The sequence below is a fragment of the Merops nubicus genome, unplaced genomic scaffold (genome assembly GCF_000691845.1).
Source record: "Merops nubicus isolate BGI_N331 unplaced genomic scaffold, ASM69184v1 scaffold12473, whole genome shotgun sequence".
NCBI classification, from domain to species: domain Eukaryota; kingdom Metazoa; phylum Chordata; class Aves; order Coraciiformes; family Meropidae; genus Merops; species Merops nubicus.
The window spans coordinates 12,708-23,206 of NW_008599635.1; the positions used below are offsets into that span (position 1 = coordinate 12,708).

General features: G+C 35.9%; 1 protein-coding gene across 1 annotated transcript in view; it reads left to right on the plus strand.

The window, feature by feature from the left end:
• Positions 1-2,557: 2,557 nt before the first annotated feature.
• Positions 2,558-10,499, plus strand: part of SLC39A12 (solute carrier family 39 (zinc transporter), member 12) — a 34,452-nt gene continuing 26,510 nt past the window's right edge. The window contains exons 1-4 of the mRNA XM_008937464.1: positions 2,558-2,738; positions 3,880-4,232; positions 7,726-8,007; positions 9,750-9,957. Coding sequence (XP_008935712.1) covers positions 3,963-4,232; positions 7,726-8,007; positions 9,750-9,957 — 760 coding nt within the window. The 5' untranslated portion in view covers positions 2,558-2,738; positions 3,880-3,962. The remainder of the gene's footprint in view (positions 2,739-3,879; positions 4,233-7,725; positions 8,008-9,749; positions 9,958-10,499) is intronic.

Below are 10,499 nucleotides of genomic sequence, written 5' to 3' on the forward strand. Positions count from 1 at the left end.
TTTATGACTCTTAAATCTTATTTCTTCTGTTGCTTATTTTCTGGGACATGTACCTACTGTCTGTCAGCAGTTACTTTCTTGCAAGTATGCCTCCGTGGTGACTGTTGGAACTGATCAAAATGTATTATCTCTGCAAATTTTTGAACTTGGATCCTTGTTTGGTCATGCCAAGGTCCTTAACTAAGTATAGAATGGAATTTCAAAAAAGTTTGATTTGCTTATTTAATCATGAAGTTCATCATGCCTCTAGTCTAGCTACAAATAGTGTGTCATAATGTTAGATTAGTAAGGTACTTCAGTTTCAGTTCTCCAGTTCTTCAGAGGGCTCTTTCTTTCATGCATATTATCATTCTACAGTATGCAGAGAGTCACTGACTTATGAACATTTGCATGGACCTTTTACCTCCTAATTAAAATCAACAGAAGACACGCAATCAAATTTGAGTCAAAATGGAAGAGACTTAAAACACATGAGAGAACAGTAACAGGGATGGTGCTTTGGGAGGTTTTAAGACATCTAACTGGAGCAGTGATTTACCTCTGTACCTCAGCAAACTTCTAGTAAGCATCTCACTATACAGCTCTGTTGTTATCAGGGTCCCACTTTATCAGTTGGCACAGCATCAGGATGAATAGGTAGTAGGGCAGCAATGCTACTACAGAAGGGTTTTAGCAGTTGACAGTAGCAATTTTTTTTAAAGTAGTAATCCAAGTGCTTCATAGACAAAAAAATTATTTGACAGTGGCATAACTGAAAGCACAGGCAGTGCTCCAGTATCAGGGGTAAAAGCAAAGGCTGAGGCTTGAGTCACCCCCAGTGATTTTGGCACTGAGAAACTTATTTACAAGCCAGTGGAGGTTTGCAACACTTAGTCTTAAAAACAGGAAATGAATTCTCCTTAGAAATCAGCCATAGTACCCTGTACCAAATATTATCTGTATCTTTTTAGGACACTGAACTTTTCCTTTTTCTATCATCACTCTGCAACATAAATGTTAATGTAAGATATTGAGAGTATTATTATGTAAATCTTCTCTCAGTGGCTTTCAATAGTTATAAATCATCAAATGCGTTTTTAGCTGTTAGCTTCTCTTAATAATTGAAACAATTCACCTGTTTGTACACTCTAATTGGATAGAATTAATTATTTGAATTTGTTCAATTTCTTTTTACATATAAAACACCAAATTATGTACAGATAAACCTATTCTATGTTTGTTTGGAGATTAAGCAATCCCTGGAATTAAGTGCTGGAAGCTATTCCCTCATTATCTGAGGAATTATTTTTATTAGTGGAACAAAGCTGTATATAGTTAGCTTTGTTGCACAGAGCAAAGTATATAAAAGCAAGAGGAGATGCGCATTATGATGTGTTTCTGCTTCTCAGTCATTCATACAAAAAGAAATTTTTGAGATTAATATTTCTGTAATTCTTGATTGCATGAAGTTGCATATTTTGCAATGTTATTTGGATAAATACTTTTTTGTAATTTATGAAGCAACATAAAAGATAACTTGATACAAATCTGAGGGTTTCTTTCTTTTGTTCGTGATTATCTAATAGTAGAACTCATTTTTAAAATGATTAGCCTCAATCACACAAGGAGTTTGTACATACTTCCATGTGCTTGTGCTTTGTGTTTTTGACAACATATGTTTACATTTTACACTTCCCTCAAGCTGTGGTTGTCAGTTTAATTTCTTTTTTTATAGTTAGTATCAGTTGCCAGTTCTCAGCCTTACTAACATGTGGCTGTTCCCTTTGAACTCGCCATCTCAAACAACACAAATATCACTGGCATTTTAGAACTCAGGGGTTTTGTCAATCTAGTTTCAAACAGAATTATGATATTTCTATTACTACACGTTTACTGCTTCACACAATTTGTTGAGCCATCTGGGATGCTAATTCTTCATTACCACACTGAAGGCTTGGAAGGTGGGAGAATGATATGACTGGTTTACTTTTTACTGTGGAAATCTGTCAGTCATGACAGTTTTCACTAACTTCCATTACAATAATAGTGTAATGGCATGGTGATGTAAATGTTGACTTTGTAACAGCATCCCTCTGGAAAATTTGAGTGGGTGGAAGAAAATAAGAAATTTTTTTTTTTTTTTTTTTAAACCGCAGCCTGAGCTATTCCAGATTTCTTAAATAGGGCAAATATCACACAAAGTGGGGATATAAAATCTTTTCTCTATGGACATTGTTTCCCAAAGAAAGGTATATTTTTTCTATGAAGGTTCTATCTGTAGTCTGTTCTCACATTTGAAAATGATGTAATGTGTTGATGAAAAAGAGAAATTTGGGTTCATTGAAAAATTAATTAGATAATGCAGTAATGTAGAGAACAGTTAGGGTGCTTGCAAGTATTATCCATTGTAACAGAGTGCATCCTTCAATAGATTTTTTACATCTTGCACTGCTAAAATAAAGTAGAAACTTTTTGCATAAAATAACTGCTAAAATATGTGAAATACATTCAATAATGTGATGCTTAGAACTTGCCAAGAAGAACGTGTACTAACTCCTATCCATCTCCATTGTTACCTTAAGAGCAGCTCTCTCCATAGCAACTGAAAACTTTTCAAGGCAGCAATAAACTAATCCTCTCCAGCTTCCAGAGTACCATCAAGGAATTTTAAAAACATTGGACTTCCAGCAGCTAAATACTTCTGGGGATTCAGAAGGCCACAAAGCTAGATACAAAAGCATTCTTTTTCCCTTCAGAAGGTAAGGAAATAATGTTTAGAAATAAGTGCATCCTCATAACAATGTTACATATTCCTAACAGTTAGCAGTAACATATATCTAAACAACAAAATATTTCCTAACATCTAGAAGAATACTAACATTTATTTGAGTGAATGCCAATTTGAATTCAGCAGTTCTTTTTTTTTCATTTTAAATACTTAAATTGAAAAAGAGTTAGGAGAGTTTCCTTTAAAATAAGGCACACACAGTATCACAGTTAAAAGAACTTGAACATATCTATGGCTGTGTAATGTATGTGCGTTATCATCTGAAAATGTATGCCACTGCCAGCATCTGCCCATTAATAAAATAAAAACCTCTTTGTGGAAAGCAGAGGTGAAACTGTCTTATGTTTGTTTCTTGTGCTTTAATACTGAGATAGATTATTGTTAAAGCAGAGGTGATGGTACATTAGGAAGGATAGTGATGAGATAGCTTGACAGTACAAAATGTCTTTTGCACCTAGACTTAACAAGTTAAACTTGTTGCTTTTGTTATGTGTCCTGTTTATTCAGTGAGTTCTATGAATGAAACTATGACCTCAGTTTTGTAACTCTTTCATCTGATCATTAAATACCGTTAATTTTTAAGTACATCATGTTCATTCTTGTTTTGTGTTGGATAGCTGGAGTTTGGTAACATGGATAAAGTGTTTTGAAAATAAAACCTGCTCTCTGTCATTGCTGTGTAATACAATTGCTGCACATTCATGTCAGAATTAGACTAGTGATCTTTATTTACTGCTATTTTTGCTACTAAAAACCTGTTTCATAATGGACTGAAAGTGAAAGCTATGCTATTTTCCTGTTCTTACTGAAGGGGATTATTAGGGAATGCAATAACGTAACACTGAAACGAAAAACATATGCTTTACTTTCATGAGGAGGGAAGGGCACTTTGAGTCAACCTCTTGTTGATAATTCTAAAGAAGTTTTAAGGCCATGGTTGTCTTAGTTTCCTGCTGTTCTGGGCTGTAAAGCCCTTACAGGCTCCCAGTTGTTCAAAAACAGCTTGTCACTGCAAATCAGCTTAGCCAACCAATTAATAAATCCTTTCAAACATATTGCATTTACACTAATTAAAGGGTTGTTTTTTTTTTTTTTTTCCCTTTAGCATTCAGATTCCTCAGGTTTCAAGTTTAAGCTGTGAAGTACAAAAAACAATCCAACATTCAGTGCAGATCACGCACTGCAGGAAAAGGAGATGTCTTTTCTGACCAAGCATCCAGCTCTTGGAGTGGTATGTTCTGCTTTCATATTCAGCGTGCTCGCTGCTGAAGGACAGCCTGGGGAAGCGCATGGGCAGGAAGGCAGCTATGCTCCCAGCCGAGGCTATCTGATGGAAGTTTTACACCTTCTTTCAGCTGACAACAGAGAGCTCCACACGAACCACTCACGAGAACTGGTCAAAATGTTACTGAAGAGAGCTGAGTGCCCACAGCGGATTTATGACATGCAAGAGGATTGTAATCTGGTTAGTGCTTCAATTAATGAACAGATATCTTTAAAGGATCGTCAGTGAGTTCTAAAATTATGTATTAGAGATACTCTCCTGAATACAAAACATAAACATGTAAAGGGCTTGTTGTTGCAGCAGAAAATTGTCCCTGTTTTGTTTCATTCTGAATTGTTAATATTTATTGTTTGAGCTCATGAAGAGATATTCCAAACATTGCAGGCATTCCTTAAAAACACCACGCTTCTATTGTATAACAGTAATAATTTTTCTTTAAAAGTTGTCAAGTGTTTATTTTCCAGAAAAGATTTTTCTACTTTGCCCTGATCTAACTATGCGTGAGCTTGAATTTGGGACACAGAGCATTTCCAATGTGGAAAGACATAGCTAAAAACTAGGGACCAGTTCTGTCAGGTTTGTTTTTTGGTTTGGTTTGGTTTGGTTTTTTTTCCTGTTCATAAATAAAAACCAGACAGGATTGTCTCAGATTTATGTGCCATTTCTATGAAATCGTCAAGATTTAGGGGAGGGTTTTGGTAAGCAGTTCACATCAAGGCAAATCAAAGGCAGAACAATGTGTCTACAAATCCAAATTGAAACTGGAAATAGTCCAGGGTACAACTTCACAGAAGGTTTAGTTGTCTAGCTGAGCTGAGAATATTTTCAGAATGGATCCACTGTTTTACGAAGAAAGGAACAAAGTGTAATAACATCATTGATTCTGGTAGGATAGAGACAGTGGCAAGTGAACAACCTAACTGAAAGGTTCTTCAAAGGGCTTGGTCTGTCTTGGCTTTGATTAATGTTACTCTAGCTCTGGCATTGTTCAGTGACCTACATACAGCTGAGTGTCACTTTATATCAGAATTATGAAGATGACCATAAAAGTGGATGCTTTCACAACATGCTATTCTTGGCAATCCTTCAAGCCAATGAAATGGTGGATCTTTTCTCCTGTGCAGCAGAGAACTACTCACTTAACTGGTCCTTTCTGCAAATCCCCCCATTTTTCATATGAGCCTTAATGTGAAATTTCATACATGTATAATGTTCATGCCTGTTATTCCCTAAATGGGTAATTTTTATGAAAGAGATTGTTTAGTTTTTCTCTTTCACGTATAGACAATGGATGTGTGTCAGATACAGACCCAGATCAGAAAAAAATGTTAAAACTGTACAAGAAGCACTATCACTCAAAATCATTGAAATTCAAAATAGAATGCCCACCTTAGCTTGACATTTTCTTTCCCATAATTGTTAGGAACATCTAATTGATTTCAGACCCAACTTTCCTTCTGAAATCCAGAATTTCAATCATAGGATCACAGAACAGCTCAGGTTGGAAGGGACCTGACAAGATCATCACCTTTCACATGACTTTGTTTTCTGATTTTTTTTCCCCCCCCCCGTTTTAATGATGCCTCCAGTGGGTATTTTAAAGCAGTGAAGTTTAACGTTTTTTTTAGACCCTTTTATTATTTTGTATAGGTCCCAAGACTCTTTGGGCAGGGTCTGGCAGCTGTTGAATGTCATCTGACACTGCTTTATTTACTTAGCACACAGAAGTCATATATTTTTTGCAGTGGTATGACAATTTTTTCTAACTTCTGGCCTCTTAAACAAAAGAAACTCAGGGTTCAATGCCTTTTTTTTTAGTAGCAAATAAGCATTTCTAAATGCTCATGCAGATGGTTATGCCTGCAAAATATTAGTGACAGGAAAATAAACGTTGGTGAACCAATTTATAACCTCTTGATATCCCTTCAAGGGTCACTATCCATGGGCTCCACTTATACTATTGAGTAGCTGCATCTTTTACAACACACGTGCTTCCTTCCAATTGGCAATTTTCTTTTGAGTCATCTTCCTTGCAAGAGCAAGCAGCAGCCTCAGTGATGACAATTTGTCCTCATTGAATTTTGACAAGTTACAGAAGTCTTTGAAAATCTTCCACTACATGCAATACATTTATTATATTACTACTGAGTTTTTGAAAAGTTTGGTTGATTAACTTGGGGTCTTTTGGAACAGAAAACAGAATAACTATATTCCTCCTAGTACAAATACTAATGCTCAGAGATATGGATTTAAAAAGAGGCAAAATTATAGAACTTAATGAAAATGTAGGCAGGACACAGAGGACTATACTGTAGTCTGGTTTATATATAAGCAAAAATATTTATTTTGGCAATTACCATCCCCAGTTTTCTTTTTTTTTTTTAGGTTGAATATTTGTGAGAATTTTTGTTAGGATTATTTCTATTAAAAAGCATCAGCTCCCTGATTTCCTGCAAGGAACATTTGCTTCTGAACATGAGAATATGTGATAGATTCTACTCAGCTTCTGTGCAGGAAAATGAACTAGCATACAAAGTCAGCCACACCAGCCAACATGTCATGCTTGTAGCCACAACCAATTTATTCTAACAAACTAGGTCTGCCTGTAGTCATGAATACATCAGAGTGAAGTTTTGCTCTTTCCGTGGTACCTCCATGCGTTGTAGTTTCTTCTCTGAAATGCACATCTCAACACCATAATAGTTGAGAGTAGATGACATGTCTATAACACACTCAGAAAGGAGCCAGGTGAGAGATAAAAAAAAAGCTACACAATGAATGACAATAAGTACAAGATCTTTTCAAGACAGATACTTTATTCTGGAATTCAGTATCATAATTCCCATAGCCTGACATAGAGCTCTCTTACTCTTCTGATCTAATTTTAAAGACTAACTTTTTTTTGAGCTGGCCGTTCTGGAAGGTGTCTTTGCATGAAGAAAAACTGAGGGGTCAGTCAGTCAGTTGATCTGTCTGTCTATCTATCTATCTATGTAAAAGCCTGCACAGAGTGAGTATACCATTTAAGTCTCTCTTGAAACTATTTGGTGAACTAAATGGTGTTGAGACCCTGTACTCACTCTCTGCACTGGATGGAGTTGTTCCAGTTGACAGAATTTATTGAGAAAAAATAAAAATAGCTGTATGATTGCAGGGTCAATTAAGTCTCTTAGCAGTGCATTGAGTATGATACACCTTGTGTTTACATACCCTGAATTTACTACAGTCCGGATACAGTTTTTTTTCTTATAATATAAACACATATAGAGTGCGAAGGTAAAACTATTAATCACCCTACCCCTTAGCTAATTATTTATAACCAGAGATATGATTTGTTGAAGCAAGTGTTCAATTTCAATTTGCTTTCAATGATCTACAACAATTGATGAGAGTTAGTCCTGTTTTGTAGTAAAATTAAATCCTTTGGACGTTTGACATTTCTTAAAAATATAAGGGTCTTTGGAAAAAAAAATTGTGTCTTGAAGCCATAGAACTACAATGAATTACATGCACCCTCCTCCTGCCATTCCATCAGCCTGTGTCTGTGTAAGCTTAGGTTTGATCCCTTAAATATAAGAGCTGAATCCTCCTGTTCTCCTCTCTCATTGTATTTGTAGATGACTGGCAATATGTTGCTAGAGTTAAAGTTCCATTAATTTTTATTTTTTCACAGTGCCTTGAAGCAGATACTTTGTTACTAATAGCTGGTGGGGATTTAGAAGACCCTCTCAGTGAAGAAGTATTTGAGAGAATTTCTCTTATTCTTCTCTACTACATTCTTCATCATAGAGATGTGTGTTCTTCAGAACTCAGCTTGAGTAAAAAGGATTATAAATTTTACCTACAGAGTATGCTTAGTTTAAGACATGATGAAGACTGTTATTATTTTTCACGGAATGAAACTGAAGACACTTTGACTGCAGTAAGACAACATTTTAAAACTTCTGGAAGTCAGGTAAAGAAAACAGAAGTAAAAATAACCATGTGTATTACTGATATAATGCCTTTAACCTAGTTCAGACATTGTGTCAGTATCATGGTCCTCTAGAAAACTGGTGAACAACAGCATGAGATCACAATCTGAACGCTTTTTTTGTTCATGGTGTTTAATATTAACTTTCTCCTTGACTCACTTTTGGCATGTGCTACCTTGCACTTGCAGAGAGTCTGCTGAGGTATGGTTGGGGAGACAGGGCATATGAGGGACCGTTCCCAAGAGGTAATTTGGTTACAGTTGCCCTGTTTACAGCAGATAGAGAACAGGATAGCTGTGTAGATGCAAGATCTTGCACCTGGCTCCAAGGACAGAAAATACTTTCTCATCTCTTGATTTTATTAGTATAGGTATACTAGCAGTGATTGTATTTAAATGGTATAAAGCAGAACAGTTCCAAAACTGAACTGGGTGTATAGCAGAAATGATGAATCATTTGGCTGGGATTAAATCCTTGCCAGGCCCTGCACTTCCATGTCCATATAAAGTAGGGTGGAATAAGAAATTTGTCCAAAGATATGATGTTTCATTCAGTTGGGGCACAAATATTTGTGACTAATTATCTACCAGCGTGAATATGCCATGTAGAAAGACTGATACAGATAAGCTTAGATTTAAAGTTTAAAAAAAAAAGTACATGTTGACTATATTTAGTTAAATATCCTTTTTAAGTCAGGAAACAAGAAGCTAGTTTTCTCACTATTGTTTATTATTATCTCAAGTAAGGTCTATAAAATAATAGAATAATATTCTAGAGTTCACAAAATATATAAAATCTGTTTACCTTGTAATGAGCAATAAAATACGTTTCGGCAAGATTAGATAACTCCTAAAGTCCAGGTTGACCTCCTGTGAGAAGACCCTCAGATCTGGTCATAATATACAGTTCCATTTCATTTATTGCAGAGTTTGAATTTTCCCTCTTCTCTTTCATTACATTAGACTTTATTTTACACCATATTGTAGTAGAGTTTCATACAGAAACAGAAGATGGCTAGGAGTCCTGGCTGTGCAGCAGAATGTTGAGGGCCTCCAGTTCCTCTTTCTGTGTTCTCTCTGTAATCGTTTCCCATCATAAATTATTCATTGACCAGTAGTTTTGGTTCTGAGTCTTGGTGAACATGCTGATTTCCAAGAACTCCAATGGTATCTGGGCAACTGTAGAGAGGCTCTGGTGGGTATTTGGCATGTCAAGATAGAATAACAATCCATAAAGTGTTTTACTGTGTGGTCTGTTTGTTTATTCTGGCAGTATAAAACTAAAAACATCAAGATAATTCTTTCTGAAGTTTGAGAAAAGGAGTTAAAGTCTGTATTATTTGAGTCAATTTATTGTGCTCTATACAAAAATTCCTCCTTTTTCTGCCACTTTCTGGAAATAGATATAGATGCAATTGAGAAGGACACAGGAATAACAGAAACAGCATAAAAATAACACTGAGCAAGAATAACCTGAGTGAAGGATCGTACTTCTTCCCTGTCAGACACTGACTAAAATTTCAGGCTTTTTTATTCTGTGTCTGTTCTCCTGAAAATGTCCTGTCCACATTTGCTCTCTTGCTGTCAATTACAGCTTCAGTCTTAATATTCTTTCTACTCTGGCTGTCTGTGAAAGTGTTCTCTCTAGTTTCTCCTCCTGTCACTCTGGTTATTTAAATGGAGATGACCAGGGGTGTCTTCATGCTGTTTTCTCCTTATTTCAGTGTGTTGATGTGAGTACTCTGGAGAAAAATGCTGATATAATAGACAGAGATGGTGCTGATGAAAACACTCTTCCACGCCTGGCTGCTTTAATCATTACACTGGCTCTTCAAGGAGTCTGTATGGGGAAAGCAAGTTTGCCTTCCCCGGATTTTTTTATAAAATATATTTTTAATTCTCTGAACAGTACCACTGAGCTCCAAGTGACAGGTAAGCTATTAATTAATCTCTGATTGCATTTTGCAACACATATTTGATGTAAACTATTTTTAAACACCTAGAGGATTTTGCACTCCATTTTAGTTTTCATTTTAGAGTTGTTGAGTAATCCCTCCTAAATTTAAAAACAAGGTTGGAAAATAAACTTATTTTGATAATTTTCTGGGAGGTATAAACCAAATTGTTACTAACATTATTAAATGTACATTAAATTACTACTTAATTGCTCAGCATTATCTGAACCACCCAAGAGAGCTCAGACAGTGTCCACCTAGCTGTGAGGGCAGAGTTCAGTGGGGCCTCAGTTACATTAGTTCTTTATGCAGGTCTCTGTACATTGCAAGACTCATTTAGGTGTAGATGGGATAATCAGGTACGGTACCCATATTATACACCACAGTCATTCACACCTCAGTGTAAATATATCCCAGAAGCAATGAGATAGACACGGGCCACTCTGTTTTGACCAAGCACTGTCTGATATCTGCCTGCTGTACCTGAAAACATCTTTATAGTTTGTACTTCCCTACACA